Below are 16,797 nucleotides of genomic sequence, written 5' to 3' on the forward strand. Positions count from 1 at the left end.
CACCCGACATTTTGAATTATGTCACCACTTGTATCAATTATCGTTACGGACGCCATCTTGAAAATATTTATTTACTATCCGATTTTAATGAAAATAGTTTAAAATTCTTTTAAAAATTTTGATATGCGCGCGCATCACTGTAACACAAAATTAACAGGTTGAAGCTGCCCGCTAAACCTCTTATTAAGTCTCGAAAAAAATCTACCAAAAAAATAGAAATAGAACCTCTATTAGTCGCGCATGTTGGCACGCTCGTCGCCTCTGATCACTGTTTTCATATTTATAATATTTATCCACATGTTTCTAGTTTCTACATTCACAACACGTGTTTTAGTTTCATACAAGTGCGAAATATATATAATGTGCTAATAAATTATATTGAGTAGTGATTTAAATTGAATATTTTGATTAATATTATTTACTATTCGTAAATTTTAGTAAAAAAAACTGTGCTTATATACTTTTTCAAGTGCTCCAATATAATTGAGGTTAACTATCCGTAGGTATTATTATTTCATATAAATTAAAAGAATATAACTTAATATAATTAATACTAAATATTATTAAATTATTAATGTTAAATATTTATTATTGGTTATTTAATAATTATAAAATAAAGAAAAAATTTAATAATTCACTTAATAAAAAATTTGTGATAGAAATTAAAATCGAACATCATATTAAAATATTAATTTTTAATATTTATTATTAAATTGAATAAATGATAAAAATTAATGAAAATAAATGAACAATTTTAATGAAAACTTTTTGATAAAAATGAAAAGTGATTATTAAATTAAGAAAATAATAAATATTTTAAAAAAAATAAACTTAAATTATTTCTTATTTAAATTTATTATTAAACATATTTATTTTATTTTTAATATTAAATAATCAATAACAAATATTCAACATTAAGAATTATATAATATTTAGTACAAATTATGTCATATAAATTTATTATTCTCTATTTTTTTTTTAATTTCTCAAATTTAAACTGAAATTTTATAGACTGTGTTGACTACCTTTTTTCAGCCCTTTTATTATTTTATTGTAATTAATTATTTGCATGCAATTAAAAACTATTTTTAATGATGCCAAAGAAGTATAACTTCTCACGCGCGCACATAAGTACACGCACACATTTTGTTTTCCAAAAAATGGAAATTTTGGTGATTTTTGGCTAATTTTGGCGATTGTTGGCTAAATTTTGGCTACTTTTGAAGGTCAAAGGTCAAGGTCATTCAAGATGGCCGCCGTGTCGTCAGAGATGGACGTGACGTCAGAGCTCGGTCGGCACCACTCACCACACCCAGAACCCAGTGCCAGGACATACTTTCCTATACTACTGCCACGGACTCTATATTTTAAGTACTGGAAAATACATCTCATTAGTGAAATTTTCTTGAAAATATAACAAATTTGCTTCACTAGTAGTTTCAGGCTTATATGGAATATTTCAGTTGATGATATGTATTACGTTACAGTTATTTCCATTAATTTCGCAATAAATTCAGCTGCCTTGAAGACAAATTTCCTGTAATTTCTCACTGAATTTACCGTCTGCTAAGAGCTTGTTAGCCATTTATAAAAACAATTATTTTAATGGTTTTTTTAACTCATTCAGATTAAAAATAGCTTAGTTATAAAATACCAATAGTGGAAGGTAGTTGAGAACAAAAGAGTTTGGTAGCATGTCTTACGTTAATAGCAGTATGAAAGTGAATGAAGTTCAGGTAACTGTCTCATCTCTTATTATAATTTTCCAAAGGACATGTTCACCACTTGTGCCCCTCCGAACTTCAGTAGGCTGCAGGCGATGTCTTCCGCTCTTCCCAGTGTGCTGGAGATTAGGTGAACGGGTGGGTATATCTCTAGCCTCCTATCAAAAGAGATCCTGGTTCGAATCCCAGCGGAGGTAGAGTCCAAATTTCTTCGCAGTTTAGGAGAGAGCATGCACTTTGCCCACAAGCAGGTGGGTTTTCACAGGGTGATACTGTTTCCACCGGCACATTCATGTCATCAGGGCTCCAATCTTAGTCATCATAACACTTCTTCAACTATTACAACACGGGCGGATTTTTCCCAGATTCTTAATTAATATATCGACAGGAAGAATCAATATTTCACATGATCGGCTACATAAAACATAGAAATAACTCACAAAAGTTAATTTCAACATTCCTCATAACTAGGTCATTTGGTTTTACACAGCCAAATAATTAAAATACCCATGCTTGCCAACCACGTGCATAATAAGTAAAACATTCCACGTCAATAATGAACTTTAGTGAGAAATAAAAATCCTAAATTAATCACACGAGTTATAAAACTAAACTAAAATGCACACAATGGAGATTCAAATGTGTGGCAAACCTGTTGAGAAACACGTGACAAGAGTCTTACAGATGACTGACTTAACTGTATGCCTTATCTCGCCATCATCATGCAATTAATCCTGAATGTTGCACAGTTTGTGTGGTTGTGACTAGTCATAAGTACAGTGTACCCCCACTGGCTGTACCTAAGCTTCAATCCAAGGCTGTGGTGAACTGCTCCTCGACACCAAAGATGGCAGAGTGCAGTGTTCTTGGAGCTTGAAGCTCCCCGGGCTGTGTGCGCAGATGCAGAGCGACCTGTTGGAGCTGCGCGACGCGCACGCCAAGCTGCGCCACACCAACGAGAAGCTGCGGCGCGACAAGGAGCGCCTGGAGAGAGAACGCGAGGAGTGGCGCCAGCAGGCCGGAGGACACCGGCGCCCCAGCCTCGCCGGCGAGACCCGCGTCAACACCTTGCTGCAGCAGGCGAGTTGGGGGACTGGAACCTGCTTCCGACCGCGAGCTGGTTCTGGTCTTCTGCGCACAGACCAGCTAGAGCTTACTACAGGGTAGTGACGGACACATGTAGTCAGGTCTTCCGCGCACAGACCAGCTAGAGCTTACTGCAGGGTAATGACGGATACGTGTAGTCTGGTCTTACGCGCACAGACCAGCTAGAGCTTCCTACAGGGTAGTGACGGATACACGTAGTCTGGTCTTCAGCGCACAGGCCAGCCAGAGCTTACTGCAGGGTAGTGGCGGATACACGTAGTCTGGTCTTCCGCGCACAGACCAGCTAGAGCTTACTGCAGGGTAATGACGGATACGTGTAGTCTGGTCTTACGCGCACAGACCAGCTAGAGCTTCCTACAGGGTAGTGACGGATACACGTAGTCTGGTCTTCAGCGCACAGGCCAGCTAGAGCTTACTGCAGGGTAGTGGCGGATACACGTAGTCTGGTCTTCCGCGCACAGACCAGCTAGAGCTTACTACAGGGTAATGACGGATACACGTAGTCTGGTCTTACGCGCACAGAACAGCTAGAGCTTCCTACAGGGTAGTGACGGATACACGTAGTCTGGTCTTCAGCGCACAGGCCAGCTAGAGCTTACTGCAGGGTAGTGGCGGATACACGTAGTCTGGTCTTCCGCGCACAGACCAGCTAGAGCTTACTACAGGGTAATGACGGATACACGTAGTCTGGTCTTCCACGCACAGGCCAGCCAGAGCTTACTACAGGGTAATGACGGATACGCGTAGTCTGGTCTTCTGCGCACACACCAGCTAGAGCTTACTATAGGGTATTGACGGATACACGTAGTCTGGTATTCTGCGCACAGTCCACCAAGATCTTACTACAGGGTTATGACGAATACACGTAATCTGGTTTTCCGCGCACAGACCAGCTATAGTTTTCGACTACAGGATAATGGTGGGTAAAAGTTAGTCTGGTCTTCCACGCACAGACCAGCTGTAGCTTTCGACTACAGGCTAATGACGGATACAAGTTAGTCTGGTCTTCCACGCACAGACTTGCATTTGTTTTCGACCACACGATAATGTTGGATACGCGTTGAATCCTATATTCCACGCACATGTACATCTTTGGTTCCTGACCCAACACTGACCATGTTAACACCTCGGGCTTAGTCTTCCACGCACATGGATTCCTTTACCATTCGGACGCTTAATTACAATACAGATACACGACACGTCTTGTTTTCCGTACACATCATTAACATTGCTTTTTCGACCGCAAACTTTCAATTATTAGTCGACGACATTTCGATGTGGACATATCGCAAAGGAATATTGTTAGGCTATAAATAATTAAATTAAAATTCGGCTATGCTCACATATATAAGCACTTTTCTTTCACCAATTATTTTTGTCATGTGTTTTACATAAAGGACTTGTATTCAAAATAAATGAGCAAGCCTGATCTTGAGTACATAAGCCTTTAGATAGTCGCCTGCCGATTTCCTCGCTGATATTAAACGCGATCGAAACATTTGTTTTGGAACTGTATTCTTGTTAGTAAAGAAGAGAGGTCTTAGTAAAGCCATGCAGTCACCTTATTTAATACTTAAGAGTTATTTCATGTCTGGATCTATAGGAAATTTAAAAAAAAATGTTAATTTTTTTATAGGATGAACAGTAAAGTAAAATACAGAAGCAGTTTGAGTTTCGTCATGTTCACTTTGGTAACATCATACTGCTCTTTGCCAGGGTACGAGATGAAAGAATCATATACCTAAGCAAACCTGATATATTTATAATTTCTGTAAAAAAATGCTTTCAAATACTAACGAAAAATGTTTAAAAAGCTAAAGAAAAGTAAATGAAATGCTATAAAAATTATTTAAAAAATTAATGAAAAATTTCTAATAGTATGGAAAGCTAGCCAAAATTAAATTATCAGAAGTAAACTTATTTGAGTGGCATTAACCATCACAAACAAATAGTGGTATTTCCAACAGGTTGACGAGCTGGTGAGGATAGCTCCAGAGCTGCTGCAGTCCAAGGAACACTCGTCAAGCATTCCACCTCCAACCCCACCTTTGCGGTTGAAGGTAAGTCATGCTTCCACAGGGAACCCTAGCTCACGAGTGTTCACTGAGGATCCACAGGCGCCAGTGTGGTCTCTCGGTCAGTTTACGTGCCTTGCCTTCCCCCAAAATCTATTTGGAATATGTTTCGGGCGAGAAAATACCTGGATTTGTCACAAGTGGGAAACATGATCCTGGTTTACTATAATTACTCCCTATAACCCCCAAAAATGCAGTGCGTCGCCACTCCACACACACACACACACACACCTCATCCCACCAAACGAACTCACCAGTCTGACCGGAATGTCATGTCTGTCCCTCTGGGAAGGCGGCAGACTGCTACAAGCGCCAGTCACATTCCATACAAGTGGGAAGCTACTTTTTTAATAGTTTAGTAATGAAAATTGGTATTCTTTAAGGCAGAAATGACAATATTATTTCAGTTGTGGTCATTTCCAGAAATAAATTGTTTACTAAATGCCAAAAACTTCACGGGGGATACATTGTGTAGCAGTTAGTCCAAACTAACTTCAGTAATTCCACTTAGTAATATGAAATGCTTCAACGAAGCCAAACATTGAAGATGAAATGATATGAAACAGTAATTGCCTAAAAACTCTTAAAACAATAATGGCATCTTCCGATTCCTATCACACAACTCAGTATTCTGGTTTACTGAGTAATATTTTTTCTCCGATCTGACACTTAAGTTTTCACATTGACAACTGGTAAAGTTACAGAACGCACGCTAACCATAGTACACTACGCACTCTCGATTAAGTGGCTGCCAGTGCGTGAACGAACCTTAAACGCCCAGTGCGCATAAGCAGACTCCCGAGAGCACACAGCCTCTTCGCCTGACAGAATGTGACCGGTTTTAAGGCGCTTGTCTGCCCCGTCTTTCGGGCATTGCATATAGAGTTTAATCTTAAACGTTCCATCTGAAAATTTGTTACCAAAATACCGTTTTAATTTTTTTTTAACAAATGTTAACGTCTAGTAGATAACAGCGTGATTAGTTACTAAAACACATAACAAAACAAATCAGAAACATTAGAGAAAGTATATGCAATCTCCCACTGCAGGGAACATTTCTGGTTCCTTTGTGCTTGGAGTTATTTCGAAAAATCCAGGTGGCTAGAATATAATTCCAGTGTATTACCATTGCACCTCCTTTCGTATTTAATACATTGTTAATGCCAGTACCAAATCTTTCAAAAATAAATAAAACTGCCTAAAATATATTGTAGCTGCTAGCTCAAGTAATTACATTTGTTTATATTTTCTTTTTGTTTTTTAGGGTCCAAAATCAAAAGAATCATCTCCAAGCATGGAAAGGAAGGAATTTAAAAAAGGTACAGTTATAGAATAAGGAAATTTTATACATATATAAAAATTACTTTTTGACTATTTTTTCCATAATATACTAAAAATACTAATGTGTAAAGCCCAAAAACATGTATGGCAATCGCGTGAGTAAATAAAACACAAATACTTTGAATTTTAATAAGACGTAAAAAAAAGTGTGTTTAAAAATTTGTGTGAAACGTTAAAAATAATTTTACTGCTTTTTAATGTTCAGTTTACAAGTCTTTGTAATACTACCTACAATACTAAATAACTTTACCTGATAAATTTAGCTGCACACAAACAATGCACCCATACAATGGATATAGGTATGGAAAATCCAGGTGAGTGTCCACAAACGTGTGGGTGATAGTGCCGTGTGTTCATTGGCTGCTCCCACAGTTCACGTTCACTCAGGGTCGCACGCGGCTCGGGCAGATAATACAATCTAGTTTCCGTCAATGGTTTCTTACCCATTCGAGCGTGTCCGATAACTCGTGATTAGAGACCTGCAAAATTCGCGGATTCATTGACCTATAGGATAGACTCCACAGTCCTTTAAATACTCGTGTAAATGACTCCTGTTCATTGGCTACTGACGCGTGAGACGTCTCAACTAGGCTGTCCGTAATTCGGCACTTTCATGGTTTAGTGTTTTCCATTGACTCACAGTTCCCCGGATAAAATGTGGGCCAATCGCAGAAGCGGTACGAAGGTATAGTTGTTTTGATGCTAGCCTATCGCGAAATGAATCCGCGAATTTTGCATATCTCCACTCGTGATCCATTGAGAAGGGTCATTCAAGTTTGCAAGCATTTGCAATCTAGACTGTCGCCACACTGCAACGCACATTATAAAAGGAGTTCAAGGCGAAAAATAACTATTATAAATGTTCGTTACGAGTACATTATTTTTGATGTCATGTTCTCATTTGACGATTATAAAATGTTTTAGTTTGGGTGAATGTCATAGCCGAACGGTGTAATTAATTGTGGCGTTCGCTAAGTGCATATCCTGCCACATTTAACTTACCTCTTCTGGTTTGACAGGTCACATCGCAATTACGTGAACCAACTTAAAAATAGATTAAGGTTTTTTTAACTACGTAATTATATAATTAATTTCCCAGGTGTCCAGTAGCTCATTAATGAACATATCGTATGAGTCCGAATCCAACCAAACAAACCTGTGCTGCTGGTTCACGTCAAAATAGGTTGGTAACATCCACCTACACAACTTATGGTTCAAAGTGATTTCCAAGGCTGGATTACGTGTTTGCAGTTGTAAATGAGCATCGTTATCGTTGTAAATATTAGAGAAAGTATTTAAGATGGAACACTAAGCGTCTGAATTATGTTATTGAACAAACTTCTACAACTACAAAAAAACTTGTCTCTGTGCTAAATTTATTTCTTTGGAATAATGTGGGGTGACATCTTTATTTCCCACACATTTTTTTTTCTCATGTCGCTTATTCAAAACTACTTTAATGAAATTATTTCACTACAGTGACAAAACTCGCTGAGGTTGTACAAATTCAATAAATCAAACATAATCCAATCTCGTGGTGTTCGACCTTAAATACTTCTCGTATTATTTACAATAAAATATGTTGTTCAACACCAACTTCAAATACGTAGACCAAACTTGGGTAGCACTTTAGACCATAAGCCGTATGATGTGTTTTCATCTTATTTTGTTGTTGTAAACCTGCAGCTAAAGTTTGTTGGTCAAATTCAGACTGACCTCGTAATTTTTATTTTTGAGAACATGTCGAGGCGTTACACTAACGACCCGTGACCGTTGAAAATACCGTCTACTGTAGTCAACCATATTTTCTTTGCAAAATATTTTTTTTTTATTCTTAGAATAAAAGTGAAATTTTCTGACATTATAATATTACAACATTGTAATAAAATTTCAGGAACAGGTTAGACGGAGCGATTCAAAACTTTTGCAACTAAATAGAAGCCTTTAAGTGAAATTTTTAGTCGAAAATTTTTTGTAAACATATTTCCGTAAATTCCAGCTTTGTGCAAATGTATGGCTGGAAATAGATACCAGCATGCTCATCACTATGGTAATGCTTTTTTCGCTAAAAGATTTAGAAAATGTTTGTTAAACCTCAATAACATTAATTGTTTTTCGTGACTGGTTGAATTTCTTTTTGACACGGGTTTACTGTCAGCAGAAGAATCACAGCCATTCAGCGTGGGAGCTAAACCGTCCTTGCAGATGGAAGCCAATTACAAGGCAGAAACCCCTGGCACGGGCATACCTTACCTGCCCATGTGTAGTTTGACATCACCTGAACGACAAAGAAACCTATGTATAACAATCTTTACAAAATTCACATACCTTGTCATATGCAGTTCGGACAAAAGGACCATGTGAGTGCAGTCAATGAACAATAGGCACTACCTTTTTTTGTCACGTTTGTGGAGTTCATCGTTATACCAAAATGTAATGCCGAATTTTGCAGTTCTATAAATAAAACTTTATGGACTCCTGTTTCCATAATATTTTTTTAAAACTTCAAATACATTTCTTTAGCGTATGTATACAACTACTAATTGCTTGTGTTTTTTTATTTAAACTTTATTTAAATTAATGTTTTCGTAAGTACAATAGAAGAAATACAACAATTGACATATGATTCTTATAATCGTAACTTAAAAACAAAAAGGGGCATTGTTAACCATCTACACAACAAGTGGCATCGACAGGCCTGACTGCGCTTTTCAGAACAATAAAAATGTTCATGATTGTCCATATTTATATTCTGAACATGGATATTTTTGCTATACACAAATAATTGCACATTTTATTCTGTGCATATTTTCTCTCCTTTAGCTGTAATATATTTCCATGCGGAGATTTTAAACAACTTACGCTCGCTGTAGAACAAGTTCTAATTTCAGAAAGTATAAGATTATAAAAGTTTGTTTATTTGCCTTTTTTAATTATTGTCGTTACATTGTTTTATTTATACGACGTGACTTGTCGAATAACTTTGTACCAACTTGTGCACACAAAATGACTTAAGGTATGCATTAAACGAAAGTATACTAAACTCGTACTTTATATGACAGTAAAATATTACATATATAATATATATTGCAATATAGAATAAAAAAAGTATCTGAAGGCTCTTATTAATTGATTTAACAGTTTTCACTTATTTCAGGTAGAATAATAAGTCTGTTTTTTGTTTGAACTAAGCGGCCAAATTACTTTTGTTGCCAAGTGACGATATAACAGCAGCGATGACGATGGAGCTATGTTCAGTTTCAATTAAGCTTAAAAAGCGTCTTTGCTTGCAATAAACTTGCAGATTTGCTTAAATTCGTTTGTTGATAAAGCATTCCATATAAATCTATATTAAATTTTGCTTTCAGTTTTAATTTTAATGCTGATGAAATCCACTTGCTTACCCAAACTTGCAAAAAAAAGCTTAAATAAATCCTTACAAATTTAGTTGTAATTTCGGAATAAATTAGAAATTGATGTAAAGCTTGTGCTAGCTTGGTTTAAGCACGTTGTAGTAAGCTGGACGCAATGAGAAAGTTTAGCTGTATGTAAAGCTGAGCTAGCTTGATTTAAACTTATTAGCAAGACGGTCACGTGGATACTAGTAAGATTTATATAAATCTTGTACTGGTTTGAGCTAATTTGATTCAAGCCTTTCGTGGCAAGCTGGACGAATGGAGACTGGTAATGTTGATGTAAAGCTTGGGGAAAGTTGATGGAAGCTTTTTGTATCAAGATAGATGCATCAAGAGTGGTGAGCCTGAGAGCTTATAATGAACACACATAAGACACGGTCAACACCGAAAGACGTGAAGATTACCGCAGGAAAAAAAACTGCGTAATTACGAACACAACATTTTTTCGTTAAAATCCTTTCATTGATAACGTTCTAACGGCATATACCGTAAATTCTAATATGAACATACATTTTGGACCATATTTATCGCACCGGTACTGCTACGTTATATGCCTTGCGTGTATCAGTTGTTGATGTGAAAGGAATACGATTTTAGGGATGTAATTTACCTATAGTAAGTATTATATAATGTTGAATTCTAGTCTCATGACATTCTTTTTAACCGACTTCAAAAAAGGAGGAGTTTCTCAATTCTTTATTTTTTTTTTATGTTTGTTACCTCAGAACTTTCGACTGGGTAAACCAATTTTGATAATAATGTTTTATTTGAAAGCTGGTGCTTCACGTGTGGTCCCATTTCAATTTGGTCCAGTTCTGACAATGGCATCCATTATAAAACCATATAAGTCTTCAATTTGCAATAAGTATGTGCGAGACAAATGGACGAATAACTCAATATCACGCCAACCGATTTCAATGATTCCTTTTTTATTGGAAATGATGTACTTCAAGGGTAGTTTGATGAAAGTTTGGTTAGGTTCTGATTATGGGATCCTTGACAAAGTAACGGAACTCTTCAATTCTTAGGAGAAAATTAACGATACTCGGCCGAATGTTTTATAGGCTATCCGGATATTTTTGTCGCCTACCGTAACGTGGATCATGATGAGACGGTTTGCACGTTGCTCTTCTGTCTCTTTGGATAGACGATCGTGTATCACGCTGAGTCGGTGGGCACGATGCTCTTCCGTCTCATTTGATAGACGATCGTTGATCAAGCCGAGACGGTCACTACGTTTTTAGATATTTTCCCTGTTCAAAACTTTTTCATGTATAGCCGCATTTTCGAAAGTCTATTTTTGCGCTCTTCGCAAGTCTCTTTTGAAATTGTCCTCGAGGTAGATTTCCTCTGTTGGGATAGGCGTTTCTCCCTGACTTCGTTTGTTTCATTTAAACGGCGCTGTCTCATATGAGCAGCACGTTTAGTCGGTCTACCCATATTCAGACAAATTAGTTAGTGTACTTCAGATTCACTAAAAATCAAAAAATAAACACAAATTTTAACAACAAAAAAAAACGACTTGAAACAAAACTATTCCAAAACAAATTAATATGCACTTATAAACACAAATTTTAACAAAACAACGACTTCAAAAAAAAACTATTCCAACACAAATAAATATGCACTAAAAAGTAAAAAAAAATTATTGCGTATTCTTCTGCAACTTAATAATTAATTACTTTTTATACTCATTAATATGTAGGTACGATCTATGTGTTTACTACGCAAGAATGTAGGTATAATGTAGTTACAATTATTGTTATTTTTGGAGTCGGTGTCACTCTTCAAATCTAACTCAACACATACCTACACCGTCCTTCTTACGGTAAGTCCTTGTGTTTAATATTGACTATATTTTGGTATCACCGTTTGCTACATTATGTCTCAGCATAGTTATTAAATATCGTTTATTTGGTTTAATTAGGTATTATTTATATCGTTTCAAGGTCGCAGATATTTTCACAATATATTGTCGTTTAAAAGTTAATTTGTAAATGGGTTTATTACTGTCGTTAGTATAAAAGTTCATTTGTAAAAAAACATATTTGTTAAAGTATTCTCGTATTATTATTGCTAGGTATATTGTAGTGTTTCCTTGGCTAATATCGACTCCAGAAATAAGAATAATTGTAACTACATTATACCTACCTTCTTGCGTGGTAAACACATAAATCGTACCTACATATTGATGAGTATAAAAATTAAGTTTATTATTAAGTTGTAGAAAAATACGCAATAATTTTTTTTAACTTTTTAGTGCATATTAATTTGTTTTTGAATGGTTTTTTAAGTCTTTTTTTGTTAAAATTTGTGTTTATTAGGTATCATAGCTGGAGCTGTTAAGGAGCGAAACCTATTTAAAACGAAGTTTAACGTAAACAACAATTGAGGTTAGGAACTGTTGCGGTAGTTTTTTTTATCTATGGCTATATGGTTGCTATGGCAACACACAGGTATTGCAACACTGTCAACACAAAACTTATTTTACTCCATATTTGAATTAAACAGTTTAAATGCCCCCAATAAAAATAATATATACAAAAATATGTTACGATGGATTTTTGGTGAGATAAATTTGTCATATTTCACGTTAGTTTTTCAATGTTTGCTGACCCTTTGACGTCACTGATCCGTACCGTGGGCCACGATTCTCGCGGGTCGTAGCGAAACACGCGTCGCGTGTTGGTTCGCAGTCACCAATTGTTGCACGTGTCCCGGTGGAGAAGCCTAAGATGTACATCAAGTTCTGTCCCTGCCCGAACACGCCCGAATATTCACCTTCGGCCAACCTCGGGATTTGTTTTATTTTTGCGCAGGAAAAATGAATTCAAATATTAAAAGTGGTCGGTTAGGTTAGCTACATTAAAAAAAAAACTTTAAAACACCATGGACGGTTAGTTAGGTTAGTATAGCTACATTGAAATAAACAGAGAAATATAAATATATATAAATAAACCCGAGGTTGGCCGAAGGTGAATAGTCGGGCGTGTTCGGGCAGGGACAGAGCTTGATGTACATCTTAGGCTTCCCGTCCCGCCTGCGGCAGTGTGCCTGTCTGCGGCAGTGTGCCTGTCTGCGGCCGTGTGCCTGTCTGCGGCAGTGTGCTTGTCTGCGCAGAGCCGTCGGCGAGCCGGCAGACGCAGTTCCAGTCGACGGTGCAGCGCCTGGCGGAGGTGGCGGGCGAGCTGCGCAAGTACCAGCGTCTGTCCGAGGAGGGGCGGGAGCGCGAGCGCGCCAGCAAGGCAGCCGGCTTCCGCAGGTATCTCGCCAGACACGCGCCCCGTGCCAGCCCGACCGGTTCATCCACGCTTGAAACTCACTTTATACCACAACTAGGGGGGGGGGGGGGGCAAGCGGGGCATACGCCCCGGGCGCAAAGCTGTGGGGGCGCCGAAATCGCTTGCATTGTAATTCCTACTAGTGGGTTCATGCATGGAAGTTACAGTAGCACAGAAACTGTTACATGTAGGTACCGAAAATGCTTAAATAGCACCATTTTTCCGTGGGAGGGCCCCCAGACCCCCCGCTTTATTGGTGTGGTATGAGCAAAAAAAGAAGGGGGGGGGGGGCGCATGAATCCATTCATGCCCCGGGTGCCAGAGACTCTAGTTGCTGCCCTGCTCACTTTTTACTACAACTCTCTCTTTTTTTTATTTTTAATACTTTACTTGGCTCACAAAGGTTCCACTTGGAAATTAAGAATAAAAATTAGTTACTGATTTTTTTTCTCCACAACATATATTTGTGTGCTTATGTTTTCACCTTTCATCCAAAAAAAAAAAACGAAATTTTAACGATTAAAGGAAGCAGTTTTTTTTAGATCTTGGGTACAAACGGCCTTTATAGCTAGAGACCGGAAAAATTTGCGGATTCATTCGGCGATAAGCTAGAAGTCAAATACATATACCTTTTAGATGATTTTGCTATTGGCTTACTGTTCATCTGGACTAATCTCAACCAATTATAAACCTCCAACCAAAGAAGGATCGAATCACAGACAAACCAGCTGAGACGACTTACAAGTCAGCAGCCAATGGACTGGCGTTATTTGGCCGAGTGTACAGGGAAATGTGCAGTCCATCCTGAAGGCCATTGAAACCACGAATTTTTCCGGTATCTATTTATAGCTTGCTAAGTTGTCTGGAACAATAACGATAGAGATCTACACGATTCGTGTTGTTTTATTTTCTGGTGAGAGGCTATACTCTGAAAACGCATGCAGAATCCCGTCGATGCAATAACGTTCATTGGCTGCAGCCTCGTATCACCTCGGAATCGCACATGATAAGTAGGGACCGGAAAAATCCGCGTTTTTCAAAGACCTATAGGATAGACTCCACAGCCCTGTGTGTACTCGGTCAAGTTTCATCTGTTCATTGTTGGCAAGCTGTTGAGATGTCTCAAAATTCGTAGCCTGTGATTCGATACTTCTTTAGTTGGCCAGAAGTATGCCCAATTAATAGGGGCAGGCATTTTTCGCGAATAAATCTGAAAGCGTACTAGATTGCAACAAGGTATATCCACACCAGCGGTTTCTTCATTTTGATTGGCGGCCGTCTGCGAGAGAAGTTGACAGTTGACCGTGGTAGAGAGCAGACGTGACGGCCGGTGCTCCGTTCAAACGCGAAGTATCGTGCCTAGTGAAAGTGTCAAAAAAATTATTTAAACTGTTTATCCTTAAATTTTCGTCAGTTAAATAATTACTTAACAATGTCAAATGATTCAGAAGTGTGTGGTAAATGTTTCATGTGTCTGGAGGCGCCGAACGTAAAGGACATTATTAAATGCTCAGGGAATTGTGAAAATTACTTTCATGTTCAGTGCACATCTTTGAAAACGGCAGAAAACTTAAGAAAGATTGGATTGAAGAAAGACACCTGGTATTGTGAGAAGTGCAAAGCTCTTAAGGTGAGTAATATTGATCCGGTTGTTGATATAAAGCTTTTAATGGAACAAGTGGCTGAAATCCACCGCCAGTTACCGGATCTCCAAAAAGTTGTTCAAAAAATAGAGTCCTTGGAAATCAGTGTCAAATTTATATCTGGACAGTTCTTGGAATTTCGTGCTACTACAAAAATAATTCAAGAAAAAATTATAGACTAGAGAAAGAAAATGTTTTTTTTTAAAAACACCGGTCAACGATATAGAAGAAAGAGTTAGCGAACTTGAACAATACAGTAGAAACATGAACATTGAAATTGTTGGAATGACTGAGACGAGAGGCGAAAACTGTATTGCTGTAGTAGGCGAAATCGCTAAGGCTGTTGGCATTGACGTGAGCGATAAGGATGTCCAAGTTGCTCACAGATTACCCAGCAGCTGAACAGACCAGCCTAGGCCAATACTTGCTCTCCCGACAAACAAGAGATCAATGGTTACAGAAATTCAAAGAAAACAAGACGCTGTTGGCTTCAGAAGTGAATACTAGATTTCCTGCAAGTAGGAATTTTATAAATGAACATCTCACGCACTACAATAAATCTCTTCTCTGGGAAACAAAGAAAGTAGCAAGAGAGAACAACTTCAGGTTTGTGTGGGTACGCGACGCGAAAATATTCGTAAGAAAAGAGGAAGGGAAACCTGCCACAAGAATCAGACGTCCCTCAGATCTTGAAAACTTAGTGCCTTCAAGAATTTCTAGTTAATCTGTAAGTTTCTAAAAATCTTTTTATGAATGAATTTTTACAATCATTAGATTCAGATATTTTCACATGGGACTGTCTTGACTGTTCTGAATTAGATAAAACTTTTGTAGATAATGGTTTTAGTGGCCTGCATTTAAATATTAGAAGTATAAGCAAAAACGTTGAAATGTTTTTGGTCTTATTATCGGACATTAGAGTAAAATTTGATATTATAGTTCTTACTGAAACCTGGCTAAGCGGGCAGAGTTCGTTGTACTCCATTGCAAACTACAGCGCTTACTTTAGCAAAACAACGCTTCGTAAAAGTTATGGAGTAGCAGTGTTTGTCAAAAGCGAGCTGGCTGCTGAATTAGAGGTAGAGACCGGAAAAATTCGCGGGTTCGAGGACCTTCAGAATAGACTCCAATATCCTCTACACACTCAGGAAAATGCCAACTGTCCATTGGCTGCTGACTTATGAGTCGTCTCGACTGGGTGGCCTGTGATTCGACACTTGTATGAGTGAGGGTCTCTAATTGGCCCTCAGTCCTCCAGATTAACAGTGAACCAATGGCAGAAGCAGCACAAAGGTATAATTATTTGAATTTTACCATAACACGAAATGAATCCGAGAATTTTTCAGGTCTCTACTAAGAGGATATTGTCCTCGCGGGAGCAGTCTGCTTGCGTGTCACTGTCGCGCTCAGTTGCAGCGACGCCGCTGTTTCAAGTCATGCTTCGCTATTAGCAGTTTACAGATATCCTTCTGGATGTCTTGACGACTTCCTAAATTCATTAGACAATGCGTTTACTGTTCACAATACCACAATACTGCTAGTTGGTGACATTAATATAAATATATTTACGACTGTTTATGATAAATACAAAGAAAAATATTTAAACATTCTTGCTTAACATGGCTTGATATATTGTATTAACAAATATACACGCAAAACACTTTTCACACAAACCTGTATAGACCATGCGTTTGCAAAAATAAAAAATAAAAATTATGTTTATGCTGCTGTGTTATACACTAATATTACAGACCATTTTGCTACTGTTATTAGCTACAATATTGTGTGTCAAAGCTCTCTTAGGAAAAACAATATACAAAAAAATTTTGATGGAAAAATTTTATCCAATTTTCTTGAATTGGAGTCGTGGAATTGTGTTTTAAATGAGCTAAATGTTGATATAACAACATATAATTTTGTAAATTTGATAGAAAATTGCATAGACAAAGCTAGTTCGCTTACTGTTAATACACGTAAGTCAAATAAAATGTTAAATCATGGATTACAATCGGGTTGATTAAATCTATTAGAACACGAGACAAAATTAAACAACAATTAAACAAACAAACATTTAATACGCAGCTAAGACAAACATTTTGTAACTACAGAAATAGGCTTACGTCTCTTATACGAATAAATAAAGACAATTATTATAAAATAAAAATTGCTGAAGTACAAAATGATTCTAAAAAATTTGGAATATTATTAAA

At 37.4% G+C, this 16,797-nt stretch overlaps 1 protein-coding gene across 1 annotated transcript in view; it reads left to right on the forward strand.

Annotated features, from left to right (window-relative positions):
• Nucleotides 1–16,797, forward strand: part of LOC134528937 (trichohyalin) — a 194,584-nt gene that overhangs the window by 159,349 nt on the left and 18,438 nt on the right. Inside the window, exons 33-36 of the mRNA XM_063362606.1 lie at nucleotides 2,625–2,804; nucleotides 4,799–4,891; nucleotides 6,171–6,225; nucleotides 12,784–12,925. Coding sequence (XP_063218676.1) covers nucleotides 2,625–2,804; nucleotides 4,799–4,891; nucleotides 6,171–6,225; nucleotides 12,784–12,925 — 470 coding nt within the window. The remainder of the gene's footprint in view (nucleotides 1–2,624; nucleotides 2,805–4,798; nucleotides 4,892–6,170; nucleotides 6,226–12,783; nucleotides 12,926–16,797) is intronic.

The sequence above is a fragment of the Bacillus rossius genome, chromosome 2 (assembly GCF_032445375.1).
Source record: "Bacillus rossius redtenbacheri isolate Brsri chromosome 2, Brsri_v3, whole genome shotgun sequence".
In the NCBI taxonomy this organism is placed as follows: Eukaryota; Metazoa; Arthropoda; class Insecta; order Phasmatodea; family Bacillidae; genus Bacillus; species Bacillus rossius.